Source organism: Mixophyes fleayi, chromosome 2, assembly GCF_038048845.1.
Source record: "Mixophyes fleayi isolate aMixFle1 chromosome 2, aMixFle1.hap1, whole genome shotgun sequence".
NCBI classification, from domain to species: domain Eukaryota; kingdom Metazoa; phylum Chordata; class Amphibia; order Anura; family Limnodynastidae; genus Mixophyes; species Mixophyes fleayi.
Window position 1 is genome coordinate 257,464,141 of NC_134403.1, and position 18,852 is coordinate 257,482,992.

At 40.1% G+C, this 18,852-nt stretch overlaps 1 protein-coding gene across 7 annotated transcripts in view; it reads right to left on the minus strand.

Moving 5' to 3' along the window:
- Positions 1–18,852, minus strand: part of AMPD2 (adenosine monophosphate deaminase 2) — an 85,370-nt gene that overhangs the window by 24,789 nt on the left and 41,729 nt on the right. For 2 of the 7 annotated variants that reach the window (XM_075195950.1, XM_075195949.1), the window contains exons 2-10: positions 14,617–14,744; positions 14,359–14,489; positions 13,855–13,923; positions 13,586–13,691; positions 4,110–4,296; positions 3,856–3,997; positions 3,097–3,186; positions 2,650–2,779; positions 2,374–2,568 (exon numbers count right to left, since the gene is read on the minus strand). In XM_075195950.1, coding sequence (XP_075052051.1) covers positions 2,374–2,568; positions 2,650–2,779; positions 3,097–3,186; positions 3,856–3,997; positions 4,110–4,296; positions 13,586–13,691; positions 13,855–13,923; positions 14,359–14,489; positions 14,617–14,744 — 1,178 coding nt within the window. Of the gene's footprint in view, positions 1–2,373; positions 2,569–2,649; positions 2,780–3,096; positions 3,187–3,855; positions 3,998–4,109; positions 4,297–13,585; positions 13,692–13,854; positions 13,924–14,358; positions 14,490–14,616; positions 14,745–17,559; positions 17,780–17,853; positions 18,163–18,406; positions 18,622–18,852 lie in introns of those variants that run through there. The other 5 variants (XM_075195955.1, XM_075195952.1, XM_075195954.1 and 2 more) reach the window with 5 other exon arrangements.

The following is an 18,852-nucleotide window of genomic DNA, read 5'->3' on the forward strand; positions in this document are numbered from 1 at the left end:
GCTGACTAGAGACCAAATGGGTGGGCCCTGAACTGGTAGTGGGAGGCTCCTATCGTAAAGTGAAGTAGGGACTGATGTCCCTCCCATATTGGGATGTGCAAGTAGGCATCCCAAATATCTATGAAGCGCCCCCGGGTCATGCTGTACATTTGGCAATTTTACCTTACATTTTCAGCAAGCAAAGTATTTTTCTTTTGGTGCTTTCCCTTTATCAGACATTATAAAAGGAAAAAACAATCACAGAAATAGAATATACAGAGACAGTTGCCAATTACACAACACAAGAAAGAAAGGTTATAAAAGATACTATCTAATCTCTATCAGTCAAAAGATGTATCTTGCTACTGTACATGTTGTATGCTATTGTATTGTGTCCCAGCCAACTCTGTGATGCAGCATATTCCTCTTGAATATGCTGCTATTTAAAAAGGCAATATCATATATCAATACTGTATAACAGAATGGATATTAGTATATTAGTAACAATATATATATATATATATATATATATATATATATATATATATATATATATATACTTGGCACTTAGCCTTCCTAGACTAGTACAAATCTGCAGCATTAGAGGAGTCTAGGTCAGCAGTGAAGCAGATACTGTCCCGGGCAGATCTTGGTGCCTTAGGCGATACCATCGCACCCTCTTATGTGGGGGAGGGGCTCCAAAATCCAGCTCCACTCCTCTGTGCTTCATCCGTCTCTCTCTTAGCCCCCCGATGTACGCCACTTCTTTAATATAAGTGCACCATCGAGTCTTGCTGCCATACTACTTAATACTTGATGTAAATAAATTACCTAAATTCCCTCCCCCCCTCTGAGGGGAGAACGTGGTTGTGGCCATATTCTCTTACACAGTCTGCTGCCTTTCTTTTCTTTTTTTTCTTTTTTTTAACAGTGTGCCGATACTAATCGCACACTAAGCAGCCTGTGATATATTCTATCTTAAAACAAACAAACAAAAAATGAAGAAAGGAAAAGAGAAACCTTACTAATTTACACCAACAGTTAAGAAGTAAGCCAAACTCCTTGGGCACTTAATCTACACTGTGGAGCTACAGGGGGGTTGCAGAGGGGAGGGGTCTGTCAGCAGGTCACAAGTAACAAGCTAACTAGTTAAGTGCCAACTCTCTCACTCCCAAACTACAACCCCATGGTAGCAGTGTCCCCCAGAAGGATGAAAGAGAAAAGTTTTTAACCTCTAATATTTTTTAATAAAATGTCCCTCGGTAAGTTAGAATTGTATTTGAGGGAAAACAAAAGTATATTATCATTTTTACAGCAACTGTTCGTTGGCTACAAATTGAGCTGCAGTTAAAGTTGACATGAACAGTTTATTTATTTTTTTACTGAGAGCTAATCTGGAATTTTTTAGATGAAGTAACTCTCTCTCCTGCATTGGTGTGACGGGAGCAGTGATCGTTTATTCACTGGGGGAAAAACAGGATGCACAACATTCAGTACACACTGCACAGCATTCTATTCAATGCTGTGCAGAAATGATCTCAGTAGGGCCGGGCTGTCACTGACAGCAGCCCATGTCCGCACAAAGTAAAAAAGGCATTGGGAGGGCATTAATGGGTTAAGTAAAGCATAATTAACAATCTGCAGTGCCACAAGCAAATGGATGACATTACATACAATATTACTACATTTCCATGTGTCCTTTTATGTCTTTGTTAGTGTGGGGATGAATCTCCTTACATGGGCAAATATAAGATTTTCACAAAGTAGTCCAGCCTAAGCCTCAAATAAAAACTGCCTCATTGCAGTCACATATGAATGTGAGAGCCTGAACTGCTATCCAAATGATACAGCAGATTCTCTAATGTATCATCATCAATCACATTTATTTATATAGCGCCAGCATATTCTGCAGCACTTTACAACTGTATCTGTAAAAGTCTGCATACAACTACAGAATGTAGAACTGTTGTCATTGTATGTAACTTTATGTGTTAATTGCAAACAATTTACATCTTTTATTAGGCTTTTTTTACTTCTGAAATGCTCCCACGCGGGACTTTTGAAATATTTTTATACAAGAAGTCTGGTGTGCATTGTTTGGCCACAAACATAGGTGTTCAATTTAGACGAGATGCGGTGCACCAGTCAATCAGCCATATCTATTCCAGCACCACTGGAGTCTGTTGCGATCGTAGCACACACAGGGCAAAAGCATTCTTGCTCTGGCCATATTTACCAACATGATGATTAAATCAGTTTCAATATGATTACTATTGGACATTGGGGGCCAGATACTGTGATACCAGTTAAATATTGCTGGTAACATTGCAGCAAGAAATATCTCACTGTATGTAGCCAGCTTAAGTAATTTTCATGACTGAGTCTCTATCTCACCGCATGCATATCCAGAGTGTCCACGCTGAGGTCATATGCTGTTATGTTCATGTTCTGGAAGACTTGGCGTAGTGTCTGCTCTTTTCCCCCCTCCTCATACACAATTTCTTTGTTATTTTTTTTCATAGCCCGTTTAATAAACCGTAGCAGATGCTTCTGGTTCATACAGGATGCTGCGTGAATATGTGTGTCCACCTTTAAGAGAAAAGGTCAAGCTAAGTAGTTTGCTATACTCTGGTTCAATGGGTAAAGGTTAGAGGTTAGAAATGTGCACACCTTACGTATGTTGTAAAAGTCTCTGTGAGGCACCTTCTTTTGAGCAGCTAACTCCTTCATCTCATTGAGCAGAACATGCATCTGGAAACGAGAGCTCAGGTACTGCAGCCGACGGTAGCAAAATGACTTACTGTGGGGCATTTAAGTTCAAAAGAAAAAGGAAGATGGAGATGACAGTAGCAAAGCAGAGGAAAGTCTGATGGCAACGCACACAAAAAAAGATTCAACAAGAGTATCAGATGGAAACTAAAAAGGCAAAGTAAAGTGAATACCATATATCTAAAAACAAGAAATTGTTGGAACATGGACAACTGGTGGGAGACAGTGGGGGCACAACTGTGAACAGTTGTGTTTCCTAACGGCACGTGACACACTCTCCATGAACAAGAACACTTTATTTTATAATTGAGTCATGTGTCCTCTTCTCCATTTCTCTAAGCTACTCACATGGGGCCATTGATAATAAGAGACATCAGTACATTCATATCAGCTATAAATTCCTGGAGATCCGGATAGGGAAGATCTAGCTCTGTGCTCCTGAAAGAAAAAGCATGACAGTGAATTGTGATGACATAGCAAATGCAGCAGAAGTGGCAGAGGGGAAAGGGAACTATCAGGCACAATGGAAATGTGAGGCACAGTTTAGGAGGATAACTTGAGTCTACAGTAGTATAGGGTAACATGGAATACAGTAGTATTAGTTTAAAGGAAATTGACTTTTTTTTCAATAGTCCTAATTGACAAAAGGGACAGTTCTGACAATAGAAATCACTGCCAAAATTGCCTTGTTGGTTTAATACACTCCCAAGCACTGTGTATCTAATGGTACCTTGAAGTGCAGAGCCTTTCAGTCTGCAGGGGGAAGGGAATAGTATGCCGGACCCTGCACAGGTAAAACACCAACACCATGTAATTTATTGTGTGAACTACCAGCAGAAGGTTCAAAAGCAGTGAAGTTGAACGATTCACATCCAGATACCATTAGATACATTCTGCTAGATTGACTATCAAATCAACATAACAGTATAGGAAGAGGGTTCTACTAGCAATGTGGGTCTATTAAAACTAATTTAGGTATACAAGAAAACGACAAAATGGACTTTATGGTTCAAGATAGATAGGTATATATATGTATATATATATATATATATATATATATATATATATATATATATATAGATATAGATATATATATGTAATCCTTACCTGTCAGTGACATCAGGCTTTGTGTACACATAAACCACACCATCTACCATCTTCAGCCCAAAGCCCAGGTCAGGGGGCATGGAGCTGGAGTCACACACTTCATATGGATGCTTGTCAGAGAAGGGAGGGTGCACTGGAGCATCTGTGAAAATAGAATATACAACGTGGCAGCTTCATTTTATATAAAATATAGCCATTAAATTCAACATGTATAGATGTCATGGCTGCAATTCCCAAATTGTATGACTATTTACCTTCAGCCACAGGGGTGTCAGCCCAGTCTTCCTGAAGTGGACTGTCCAGAGTCTTATCACTGAGCTTCTTCAAGTGTTGGACAGTGGTCTTGCAAAAGCTTTGCATGGACAGATTCATGTACTTGTGACGAATGAACAAAGCCCGTACCACACTCTTGGCTGCATCCAACAGGTCTGTGAATGGCACCTGCATATAAAGTATCAGGATGGCAGATGGACACAACACTCAGATGCTACTCTATACAATCAGGCAAAAATATAAAACAAGAACGAAAAAAAAAATACTAGATAAAAAAAAAATGTCAAGTATGTAGTGGACATAGATTGTGCTTATGTGCGCTATGATTTCATGGTACAAAATCCTAAAGTACCAGCCTTAATTTGTTCCAAAATATAGCAGCCTTTTATTCATAAATTGTGCACATATTTTGCAAAATAAGTCAGAGAAGGTACATTCTATTTGATAGTATAAAATATTCTGAAACTTTCAGAGCAACATGGGAGAAATATAAATCATTCTTAAAATATACCTATACTTTATTTAACTTGCCAAAATTAATTTGCAAAATGTTGACATTGTCTGGATTTTCCATAATATCCATAACATTATGATAGAAGTGTTAACAATTGTAAGGTACGGAACATGTTGTTCTGAATGTTTCTGCCACCACTTCCCTTTGTCAGAGTGACAGGAAAAGTTTAGAAGTGAGGAAAATTGCTAAGTAGAAAATTGAATAAAGATAGTCCCATGATATGTGTGACCAAATTGGATATGTACAGCCCTTTGACACGCAAGCTGAACACCAGTGGCCCATTAGACAGTAATTGCATAGATGGTAACATCATGGTCGTTGTCTGAGCACAATATCCACTAGTCGTGATGTGATATATAGACTGGAGGACATTTTAAGCCTCATTTAAAGTTAGAATCAAAAATATGCAAAAAAGGTGCAAAATTGTACATGGAAAATCCATGTTGCGATGTAAGTAGTGCAAATGCATATTGTTTTTTCATGCAGGGAAAATGCTTCCTGCCTTTGCATATAGCACACAAATTCTGGGCCGCTTTATTTTTACAATGCAATTTAGAGTTGAGCTAAAACCCCACCCACCCTCCCAACTCTACATCTGTCTACACATTTTAAATTAGCGCTGCCTACAGCACAATATGGGTTTGCCAATGTGGTAAATTGCACCTTCCACCTGGGCCTAAAATGGACTTATTGGTCTGAATTGCAACTTGCATGGGAACCTTCAGTGCCCCTTCATTGATTTGGGGGAATCCTTAACACAAAATGTATTTAGGGAACAATGGGATAAACTTCCATTGGACATTTTCCACAACAAATGATTTTTCTTAAGTCAAAAAGGCATACTCTTGCTTCAAGCTAGAGGTGCATAAAACCCCAGAAATTCTGTTTGCTGCAATTGAATTTAGCTAGAAATTGTAAATTGTGAAAAAATTTGTGTTTTTAAAATTCTAACTGTGCAGTGATTTCTGATTCACACTTCCCTGTTTTCATTCCAGACTCCCTGTTAACCATTTTACAAATCATAATGACTCCTTGTGACAGGAAAGAAGATCATTTAAGCGTATCAGCATGGACACAACTGACACTCAATATTATTGGGAAATACAGTATATTGGGAGTTCACCATAAAAAGGGTCTTCATTACAAGAAGGTGAAAGACTTACTAGTGATTCGCTTTCACAAATATACCGGTTGATATCACAATTAATACTTTTCTACAAATATATCCTGAATGGTGCTAATGTCAAGTACAGAAAAAAATTGCTTTTGGGCCATGTTCCGAACACAGGAGGTCATTTAAGAAGAGCATTTTGTGAACACCTAACTGCAATGAAGCATCTAGATGGTTTACCCTGCAGTTGGACATGGGCAGCATGGTGGCTTAGTGGTTAGCACTTCTGCCTCACAGCGCTGGGATCATGAGCTTGACTGCCAACCATGGCCTTAGCTATGTGGAGCTTGTATTTTCTCCCCATGTTTATGTGAGTTTCCTCCCACACTCCAAAAACATACTGGTAGGTTAATTGGCTGCTATCAAATTGACCCTAGTCTCTCTCTCTCTCTCTCTCTCTCTGTATGTTAGGGAATTTAGGCTGTAAGCTCCAATGAGGCAGGGACTGATGTGAGTTCTCTGTACAGCGCTGCGGAATTAGTGGCGTTATATAAATAAATGGTGATGATGATGATTAGTTGGGAGAGGCGCCCTATGCAAATGTATAAACATCACATCAAATACCAACCCCCAAGTTTTCATTGCTTGTATGAGTTTATCAATCTTGTACATTGTACTTGAGGAATTGTCTCAGTCCTTCTTATAACACTGCTTCAATTCACTGGTGTTTGAGGTTATTTGTTTATGCCAGTGGTACTAATTATGCAGCCCACTTCGGCTGTTATTGCAGCCCTGAGACAGATATTAGCCTCAGGCATTTTAAAATGCATGTGGCTAACATGACTGAACAGTTTTCTCAGAGCAATGTCTAAGCACTCTGAGGAGACATCAGGCAGAATCCCCCACAATCCTGTGGTCAGAGAGAAAGTGTGTTCACTTCCTGTCTGAGCAGCATTGGAACTAAAATAAACTAAAGGTTAGTGTGCAGGAGGGCAATGAGAGTGATATGAGGGGGCGATGAGAGAGATATGAGGGGGTAATGAGAGAGATATGACGGTGACAAAGGAAGAGATATGAAGGTGACAAAGGCAGGGATATGAGGGGGCAATGAGAGAGATATGAGGGACAATGAGAGAGATATGAGAGTGACAATGAGAGAGCGATAAAGAGGACAGTTAGACATATATGAAGGGACAATGAGAGAGCTATGAGGAGGCCAATAAGACATATATGAGGAGGACAATGAGAGAGATATGAGAGGGCAGTGAGAGAGATATGAGGAGGGAAATGAGAGAGATATGAGGAGGCCAATGAGAGAGATATGAGGATGACAAAGGGAGGGATATAAGAAGGCAATGAGATATGAGGGGGCAATGAGAGTGATATGATTGGGCAATGAGAGATATGAGGAGGACAATGAGAGAGATATGAGGGTGACAAAGGGAGGGATATAAGAAGGCAATGAGAGATATGAGGAGGACAATGAGAGTGATATGAGGGTGACAAAGGGAGGGATATAAGAAGGCAATGAGATATGAGGGGGCAATGAGAGTGATATGATTGGGCAATGAGAGATATGAGGAGGACAATGAGAGAGATATGAGGGTGACAAAGGGAGGGATATAAGAAGGCAATGAGAGATATGAGGAGGACAATGAGAGTGATGAGGGTGGCAAAAGGAGATATGGGGAGAGCAATGAGAGATATGAAGGGGGCAATGAGAGAGGTATGAGAGTGATAATGAGAGAGATATGAGGAGGCCAATGAGAGAGATATGATGGTGACAAAGGGAGAGATATAAGAAGGCAATGAGAGTGATAGGAGGGGGCAATGAGTGATATGATTGGGCAATGAGAGATATGAGTAGGACAATGAGAGTGATATGAGGGTGGCAAAGGGAGATATGGGGAGGGCAATGAGAGATATGAAGGGGGCAATGAGAGAGGTATGACGGGCCAATGAGAGTGATATGAGGGGGTAATGAGAGAGATATGAGGGGGTAATGAAAGAGATGTGAGGGTGAGAAAAGTAGAGATATAAGGGGGCAATGAGAGAGATATTAGGAGGGAAATGAGAGAGATATGAGGGGGCAATGAGAGAGCTATGATGAGGACAATTAGACATATATGAGGGGGCAATGAGAGAGATGTGAGGGGGCAGTGAGAGAGATATGAGAGGACAAAGAGAAAGATATGAGAGAGCAATGAGAGAGATATGAGGAGGACAATGAGAGAGATATGAGGTTGACAAAGGGAGAGATATGACGGTGACAAAGGGAGAGATATGAGGGAGCAATGAGAGAGATATGAGGGACAATGAGAGAGATTTGAGAGTGACAAAGAGAAAGATATGAGGGGCAATGAGAGATATGAGGAGGACAATGAGAGTGATATGAGGGTGGCAAAGGGAGAAATGGGGAGAGAATGAGAGATATGAAGGGGGCAATGAGAGAGGTATGATGGGCCAATGAGAGTGATATGAGGGGGGCGATGAGAGAGATATGAGGGGGTAATGAGAGAGATATGAGGGGGTAATGAAAGAGATGTGAGGGTGAGAAAGGTAGAGATATAAGGGGATTGAAACTGATATGAAGAGGACAATAACAAATATTAGGGGGCAATGAGAGAGCTATGAGGAGGCAATGAGAAATATATGAGGGACAATGAGAGAGATATGAGAGTGACAAAGAGAGAGATATGAGGGGCAATGAGAAAGATATGAGAGTGATAATAAGAGAGATATGAGGAGGCCAATGAGAGAGATATGCGGGTGACAAAGGGAGAGATAGAAGAAGGCAATGAGATATGAGGGGGCAATGAGAGTGATATGATTGGGCAATGAGAGATATGAGGAGGACAATGAGAGTGATATGAGGGTGGCAAAAGGAGATATGAGGGGGCAATGAGAGAAATGAAGGGGGCAATGAGAGAGATATGAGAGTGATAATGAGAGAGATATGAGGAGGCCAATGAGAGAGATATGAGGGGCAATGAGAGAGATATGAGAGTGACAATGAGAGAGATATGAGGAGGCCAATGAGAGAGATATGAGGGTGACAAAGGGAGAGATATAAGAAGGCAATGAGAGAGATAGGAGGGGGCAATGAGAGTGATATGATTGGGCAATGAGAGATATGAGGAGTACAATGAGAGTGATATGAGGGTGGCAAAGGGAGATTAGGGGAGGGCAAATGAGAGATATGAAGGGGGCAATGAGAGAGGTATGACGGGCCAATGAGAGTGATATTAGGGGGGCGATGAGAGAGATATGAGGGGGTAATGAGAGAGATATGAGGGGGTAATGAAAGAGATGTGAGGGTGAGAAAGGTGGAGATATAAGGGGGCAATGAAAGAGATATTAGGAGGGCAATGCGAGAGCTATGAGGAGGACAATTAGACATATATGAGGGGCAATGAGAGAGATATAAGGGGGCAATGAGAGAGATATGAGGGGCAAATGAGATAGATATGAGATTAATTGGCTGCTATCAAAATTGACCCTAGTCTCTCTCTCTGTCTGTGTGTGTGTGTGTGTGTTAGGGAATTTAGACTGTAAGCTCCAATGGGGCAGGGGCTGTTGTGAATGAGTTCTCTGTACAAAGCTGCGGAATCAGTGGCACTATATAAATAAATGATGATGATGATGATATGAGGAGGACAATGAGAGAGATATGAGGAGCACAATGAGAGAAATATGAGGGGGCAATGAGAGAGATATGAGGAGGACAATGAGAGAGATATAAGGAGGACAATAAGAGAGATATGAGGGGGAAATGAGAGAGATATGAGGAGGACAATGAGAGAGATATGAGGGCAATAAGACAGATATGAGGATGACAAAGGGAGATATATGAGGGGACAATGAGAGGTATAAGGAGGACAATGAGAGGGATATGAGGAGGACAATGAGACATATATGAGGAGGACAATGAGAGAGATATGAGGAGCAATGAGAGAGACATGAGGGGGCAATGAGAGAGATATGAGGGGGCAATGAGAGAGATATGAGGGGGACAATGAGAGAGATATAAGGAGGACAATAAGAGAGATATGAGGTGGACAATGAGAGAGATATAAGGAGGACAATGACAGAGATATGAGGAGGACAAGGAGAGAGATATGAGGGCAATAAGAGAGACATGAGGTTGACAGAGGGAGATATATGAGGGGACAATGAGAGGTATGAGGAGGACAAGGAGAGATATGAGAGACATTGAAAGAGATATGAAGAGGACAATAACAAATATGAGGGGGCAATGAGAGAGATATAAGGGTGCAATGAGAGAGCTATGAGGGGGCAATGAGAGAGATATGAGGGGGTAAATGAGGGGACAATGAGAGAGATATGAGGGTGACAAAGGGAGAGATATGAAGAGGACAATGACAAATATGAGGGGGCAATGAGAGAGATATAAAGAGGGCAATGAGAGAGATATGAGGGTGACAAAGGGAGAGATATGAAGAGGACAATGACAAATATGAGGGGGCAATGAGAGAGATATGAGGGTGACAAAGGGAGAGATATGAGGGGGCAATGAGAAAGATATGAGGGGACAATGATAGATATATGAGGGGGCAATGAGGGAGATATGAGGGTGACAAATGGAGAGGTATGAGGGTGACAAAGGGAGAGATACGAGGAGGAAAATGAAAGAGAAATTAGGGTGGCAAAGGGAGAGATAGGAGTGGGCTAAGGAAGAGCTTTGATGGTGGCAAAGGGAGCAAGACAATGGAGCAATGGGAGAAATATGAGAAGAGCAATGTTTGTATATGTGTGTATACAGTACAATATAGTATATATTACTGCACTCATAATTCAATTGGGTTGCAGCCCACTTGTACTTGTTAGTAGCTATTTGTGGCTCTTTGAAAAATTGCTAGTGAATACTTCTAGTTTATGCACAGTTCTCTTAAGTTTCCGCCACAGCATATCAATGGGTTTGAGGTCTGGAATTTCACTTGGCCATAACCATTGATTATTCAGCCATTCAGCTGTAGGACTAAATGATTGTTAATGATGTCTTCTAAACACACAGATTTGTAAGAGTGTGTACTTTCTCTTTTGATTATGAATGTAGCTCAGAGTGCATCTAGAATAGTGCCTCTTCACAGAAGTACAAATTGAAAGTGCAAGGTGTGCTTCATTTAAAGCACAGGAATAGGACTAGAACAGAAGACAGCCATCTCTGAGCTTTTACAAAATTATTTTGTGCAGTGAAATTGGTCATGCAATTCAAAGCCTCTAAAAATTAACTGTCAACACCTATTTTTCATTTCAATATTTTTATGAAATCATGTTTTTTCACTGCTGTGCATCTAATACATACTTTATAAGGAATGACCTATCTCAATGCAACTCTTCCCTAAAAGGAGCCATCTTGCTCTGCTCCTTCGCAAAAAACTAGGTGCAGTTGAGCAAACAGAGGTGTATGGCAGGACAAAAATTTGATTTTGAATTGATTTTGCACTGAACATTGGCTATTTTGTGATCCAGAAATTACCTCAGTGTGTGCAGAATAAGTCATGGGCAAGGACAATGGTAGTCACAAGCCCTGTCACAAGTGCCAAATACCATCAATAGACCATTTTTAATCTAGAACAACCCAGGAACAATGAGGGTGAGAGGAAAAGAGGTATTGTGGGCTACTTCCATAAGGCTAGAATTATATGACATTTGTTGATGCTTACTGATTAGCTTCTTTACATTTCACAAACTGCATGGTGACTTAGTGGCTAGCACTTCTGCCTCACAGCACTGGGGGCATGAGTGGACTTGTGCTCATGTGCATGCTGGCGCTTGCAGTTCTGCCAGCACCATCTTGCAATAACACTCATAGGTTGCACTATGTTTCTACCTTTTTATCCTGGTATCCAATAGCCAGAAGTACCAGAAGGGGCTCAGTACTAGTCAGCATTGGGCCGTGACTCTCCAAGTAAAGGGGACTGATAATCATTTTTTCGAGATCCCTTCCCTAGAGGACCTCAAATGCTGAATAGGCTGGGCTGTTAGGGAATGTTATGACATTATTTTCCTTTATTTCCACAGGCAAGATAGCTGAAACAGCATGCAGTTCAAGTTTGGCAAAGCACCAATTGCTATGAGAAGCTTTTTATCCCAGCAAGTTCTCCAAGCCACAAACTTGGTTTGAGACCTTGCGGTTTTGATTCATGCGATTTGACATCATGCAGTATATCATTCAGTTTACCAACCACAAATCAAATCACACGAAAACATGCCGTTTAGTTAAATTGCAGTTTAGTAAATCTACCCCTAAGACTGGCTCAGTGTTTGTGTCCTCCAATAGACCTACTGACTGTAAATATGTTTTGCATAGGGAAAACAGTTTCCCCCATGATCACAACTTTATGACAAACATTTTCAGTTCTCAAAAAGTTAAGTCCTTTAAAGGACTACTAAGATACAAAGAGTTACTACCAAATATATAACAAACAAATATATATGTAAGATTTTCAGGACCTTTTTGTGAACTAAACTAAGTAATTAAAATTGAGTGTGTGTTAAATATAATATAGAAATAAAAAATAGATACAAAACTATGGAGGGCCTGCATAGCAACCCAAGACAAACTACGATTTACTTGCAAGTTGACCCAGTGTAAGATATGTTGCAGTTTTAACCTGCTATTTTTAAAAGCAAAATCTTGGGACATCCCATAAAGGATGTCTCAATATTGTTGGGTTGCTATTTTACACTGTAAGCCAAGCATCTTACTACAACAACGGACAGGCCAAGAACACAGACGAAACCACTGATAAGCTGCTATAGAAAGCCACCTGGATGGTAAGTATTCTTTTTTTTTATTTTAATAAATGCTGCATACACACCCAAAAAACATTTTGGGTGGAGAACTCATTCACTACCCCCTCTTTACATAGGATACTACTGCTCTTTCTGATGGTATCTAATAATACTGAAACAGCTGTCTAATGGCAAAAGGAATACCTTAAACCTTATACCTACATCAACATTTCCACGGTGCATATATTTAATCCTGTAGCTGCTGACCTGTGACCAGGTGAATGTCTTCACAAATTCTTATTGTAGTATGTGCATTAGCCAGCTTTTAGTCACTCATTATACCATAAACAGATGTCTTCAACTATTAAAATGATCATTCATAGTTGGGTTTTCATTTTGTAAGTTTACTGTACTGTGTTTCACAATAAACTGCTTGGAATAAGCTTCTGGTGCCCCTGATTTCTCTAGACTTGGGGGAGGGGGGATTCAATTGCGGGCGATGTGGAGGGCGAACACTGCACATTGCAGGCAATTCCGGTAGAAATCTCTGCTGGAAGGTGTTTCGCAGATGTTCCAGGGACTCCTCGCGGCTATTTGAATTCCCTCCTTAATATCCAATAATATTATCACTTCGGTGGTAGTCATTAGAGCAACTGCCAAAAACCCGACAAGACTTACCCCGACATGGATTTGCCGAACCTCTCATCCCCAACAGAGCGCTAAATCCGACTGTTTAAAAAGCAGAAGTTTAACAATTGCGACGAATGAACATGCCGGGTCACCTAAATGACGTCACTTTTAAGGGCGACGGTACTATTTCTGGTGTTGAAGGAATAATGCAAGTAGGCGCCGCCTGTACAATGTAGAAACACACTGAACAGGCGGTGCCTCGTTTACCACCAGAAATACTACAGTTGCAACTAATGTTTATTCGTTGCAATTGTTAAACTTCGGCTTTTTAAACAGTCAAATTTAGCGCTGTGTTGGGGATGACAGGTTCAGCAAATCCATGTCGGGTTAAGTCTTGCCGGGTTTGTGGTAGCCGCACTACCGTACCCAACCCACACACTTACCCCACACTTCTCATCCCCCGAGATGGACACTCTCAGATATTCTCGTTCAAGCAGAACCTCACTAGAGAAATGATCTACTAAATCTTCATGTTCCTCTTTGTATAACCTGAGAAAGAGAACAGCAGGGTGGAAAGAAAATAAGAGGAATATAATGAGGAAGTGGGTTTGATAAAGAAATTACAAAAATGAAGGTGAGTTATAAAGATAGAGCAAAAGGTACAGACAGATTAAGTGTCCATTTACGTAATACAAAAAAAGGTGTAACTCACTGTAAGTCTGAGCTGCTGTCAATTTTCAGAAAGTCCTGTTTAGCTCTAAGTAAAATATCAGGCTCAAGTCTATGGAAAAAATCAACAATGGAAGAAGAAAGGATAGATTGGGACAGTTAGAAAAAAAACAGTGAAAGGGAAACATGGAAAATAACATTAAGTGGGTGAAATAGCAGGGAGAGAAAACAAAGACTTTATTAATTCATTTGTGCTAGTATTATATCCACCTGTATTACTCATTGGATCCCTATAGTACTTTCCAGATGTTTTGCAGCTTTTCTGTTATTCTACTCATTCCCCACAGACTTCTACTTCCACTACTATCTTTATGATTAATCCATGAATATTTTTTTTAGACTTTATATATGGCTTCAATGGCTCCGTCTCTTGGGTCATTACTCATAGAAGCTTTCATTTTTAGGTTGTTTTTCACATTGATTATCCATTCTACCGTTGTCATAGTTTGCTTGTCTCTATTCGCTGTAGCACAGTCAATGGACTTACTTAATATCCTGGCTTATCTGTCGCTCCAGACGCTGCCTTCTCTCCTCAAGCTTCTCAATGGGGCTCTCCTCTGGAAACTCATATGGAGCAGAACGCATCTCACTGTCAGCCAGGGAACGACTGAAGAGTTCCTGTGGGAGAAACAAAAACGCTAGGTAACACTGGGTAAATGACAAAAGGAGACAACAGAATGAGAAAGGAGACTAACAGTAGAAATAAATTAAGATACTAGAGGACTAGTAATAAGAAATTTGCTACCTCAGCTATTTCCTTATATTTCCCCTCCATGGATGTTCTTAGTTCTCGGTTCAGCTGCTTTAAACTATGAGGAGTACCAGAAAAAGACTTGGCCGACTGTAGCAAGTGGTACTGAGGTCCACGGAAATCTGAAATAGACAACTGCTGTTACTGAAATACATTTCTAGACTTTCTATCTGTAAAAAAATGGCACAAAAACATATAGGGGGAGAATCAATTTGGGGCAAGGTCTCTCCAGAACATCTATGGATACCTCGCATTGGAGATTTTACAGAAATCGGCGCTCAAATTTCCTTGCACCCTATAGAGGTGCCTAGGAAAATTGAGAGGAGATTCCTACTGTAATGGTCATTTATGTGCACAACATTCATCGCGGTGATGTCCGCGCACCACATCGCCGGCAACTGAATCTCCCCTTCAGGGTCTCATTTATGAAGCGCACTTGAGGCGTGTCGCAAAACATGTCGGTTTTGCACTGGTGCATCTGGATGGTCCAAGCAGAGCACATCAAGGTGTTTGCCAGAGATGAGCAAATTTGTTGCAAAATTCTGAGTGAATCTAATTTCACAAAGGAACAGTCCATTTCGCAGAGGTGCGCAGTACAATTCAAGTTCTGCTTTTGCTTCACTATTCCACAGAATGACCATGTTGTTTGTAAAGCTAGGTACACACTACAGAAAATTTCTCCTGATGCGTTATCTTTGAAAATAGCAGCTGAAAAGTGACTCTGTAAACTCTATGGAGATCTGCCTACACTGCTGGTCATGAGTGCATACACACTACAGGATTTGCCCGACATTGTTCCATCACTTATAGAGATTTTTAGTCTGGTTATAAAATCAAATCAAACAATGCGATATGTTTTGGTACGATAAAACATGATCGTGGGAGCGTACACACTAATGCGATATCGGACCTATCTGTCGTTTATTGTGTGATTGGCTCTATAATGGGGTGAAAAACCTGTAGTGTGTACCCAGCTTAAGTTTGCATTTCGCTGACTGTATTATCTGATTAAAGATGATACAGCGACAGTCAATTCATTCTGCTGTGCGGTGTTGTAGGTCTAGGACTAAGAACATTGAAGGCCAAATTCCAAAGAGCAAAAAGTGCACAATTTCACAGCCAAATGCATAATGATGCGAATATACTGCAGAAGTTATGAAAATGTCGCTCATCTCTAGTGAACACTTTGCGCTCAAAAGATACCTTTGATAAAGTAAAAGTTCGCCTATGCGTGCAAAGATTAAAAACTGTGAAGATGCATTGTGCAAAAGTGTATATTTCACATCAAAGAACTATTTTTAATGCCGAAAATCTGAATAGAATTTATCTCTAATAAGAATGAAAATTTGATCTATGAGTTAATATAAAATACTGTACAAGATAGATATGTAATTCTCCATAGATTTTCTTTTTATACGAACAAGTTTATATTCTCTGAACTCAGGGATATAGCCACATTTTCAGCAATATAACTTATACAAGAAATACTAACACATATCGTAAATGAATATAGGGTAATGAACATACTGTAAATTTTGAAGATATTAATAGTTAACGAGGAATTCTGTACTCCTATAAAAGCAAACTCTTAGATTGTAAGCTATTTGGTCAGGGCCATCTTTAACTTGTTTCATGTTATATGTTATTTAATGTACTATGCTATGTAATATGTTGGTTCTATATAAAGGATTATAATAAAAATTATAATATAGAGGCACAAGGCTATAGGCCATGCTTTATTAATCATTCTATGACCTAATGATGGCCTTACCAGTCATGAATCACAAGGATGACTTCTAATATCTATTGCAATTTTTAGTAGAAGGGTGTTATTGAACACTGAAGTGACATCAGAATTATAAGTCAAAACTTACCATTTACTGGAGTTTATATGTGAGATAATGTAACTGTAAATTATATGGCGATTAGAAACTACCAAGAAGTTATGTGACCATACAAAGGCACAAGGCTGTAGGACCCTGTGTTTTTATACAGGTCATAGAAATCCAAGATGATTTCTAATGTCTGCAATAATTTCCAGTAAAGTGTGCATTATTCCTTAGAATACATGAACACTGATGTAATAAAATACAAACTCACTGATGATACAGATATTATTTACAATAGTTTATATTAGCATCTCTTGTGTATTATACAAATATTAGCATCATTTGTGTGCTATATTACCTGTAATCCATTATCATATGGTAATATACATAACAATACATTTTTATCTTCTTTGTCTTAATAACTATACTAGACTTGTATTGGCTCTAGTATGAAGCTTCTATAATACTCCCAAATATAACTGTCCATATACTGGTAGTATGTACTGATTTTACCATAGTGAACATTTATTTTTGTGGCATTTGGTTTTGTTTTAAGTTATTTACAATCTTCAATGAACACCATTTCAACAGTGGCTGAAGTTTGGAAATCTTTAACAGACCTATCTATGAATGTTACAAATATTTTGTCTTAGCAAATGAATATGTAGCTGTAATTCTCTGTTGCTTTTTCACTGCTACCTACTTCCAAGATGATACCTACCTTAGTGTTCCTCTCTTATTTTATGCTTAATTTTGGTTATTTCAATTAATTTCCTACAATTTTGTTCTGTCCATTATGTGCTGTATGATGCTTCGCTGTTTATGCTCATTCTAATGTATCAGTGACCACTGTTTCTCTTACATCAGTGTCCTCTCGTCCATACCTAAAACACAGTTCATATATGCCCTAATTCCATCATCAGCCTTATACAGAAACAGAAAATAATCATTTATTTTTTATCAGCTTTCTACTCTGATCTTATTTCTAATACTTATTTTCACTCCATGATTCTCCTTAGTGCTAGTTAAAAGTAATCTAATCAAGTATCCCTCTTTTCATATCCAATGGGCCTATGCATTCACACTTTAATAATATTCTGTAGTTTACCTTCTCACCTAGTCCAGATGTATATCCCCACCTGCGGTTCTGTCACAGTATAATCTGGTCTATGGTGTGCTACATCGCAGTCACCCCTTTCTGCAGAGCTCTTGTTCAGTCCTGCGCACCCCCAATCCTCTCTTCTCTATAGTACTCTTCTGTGGCCAACTCTCAACTATCTATGCAACCTTCCTACTGCCTCCTCCTCGTCTACCTTGCACTGCTCCGTATCCTCCAGCCCCCTCTCCGTCATTTTCCCTTTCCCCCCACAAGCCCCATCCTTCCCCGGTACTTGGGACTGACCGTACACAGCTGTTCCAGAACTGCTGCATAAAGCCGGCTGTCTCCCCCTCTGCGCTGTAAATCTATGGAACTGCCCGAGCCGCAGTCCGTGAGGAACCAGCAGACTAACTGGTGACGAATGTACCAAGTGGTGAGTCAGAGGGGGAGCAACTGCATACCTAAAGATCAGCTACTGAGCTGATGTGTGATAGAGGAAAGGAAGCTGTCACAGAGAGGAAAGAGACAGCTAAGGTCTGAGAGAGACAGAAAGAGCTGGCAAAGCAAAGAGATGTAGAGTCACAAAGACAACACGGAAGGGTAGAAAAAGGAAGTGTAAGAGAAAAGATTAACATTTATAAAAGCCCCATCCCCTCCCCCCAAAAAAATCCCTGTGATGCAGCGACATAAAGGCTGCACTCAGCTGCCAGGCGGACACAAGGTGCTTGTTTGTGTGAGAAGAGGATGAGTTTGCAGAAGATGACACTGTATAGACACCGTGACGCCAGAGACGTGTACTCCGAGTATATGTTTAATGTGCATTTCCCCCCTATGTACTAGAAGAAATATGAAGTACCTTATACTATATAGTCTGTGTATTGCTGGCACAGGAGTACTAGTACATGCAAAGAGGAATGAGGTTAGCAGGAGGGGTGCGAGGGGAAGATTGGATGGTTATATAAGAGAAGACACAAGGTCAGTGTGTCTGAGATAAACGTCATGAGGAAAGAGGCCCCTGGAGGAGATTAAGATAAGGAGAAAACGTGTTAGAGGGACGGAGCTCTGAATAGACAGATAGGAGTGAGTGTAACAAATCCTGGAATAATAGTGTTGCAACAGATCGTGGGAGGATGAGGAAATGAAGGTGGTAAATAATCTGAATGAGGGGAGCAGCTGGTGGCTTTATTTTAGGGAGGATTGTAATGCAGAGTCAGACAGACCCTGGGTATTGTCTGTATTGCTTTCTAACTTGATCCTGGCCTATTAAGTGAAGGAAAAAAGACGTTGGAAATACGAACTCTT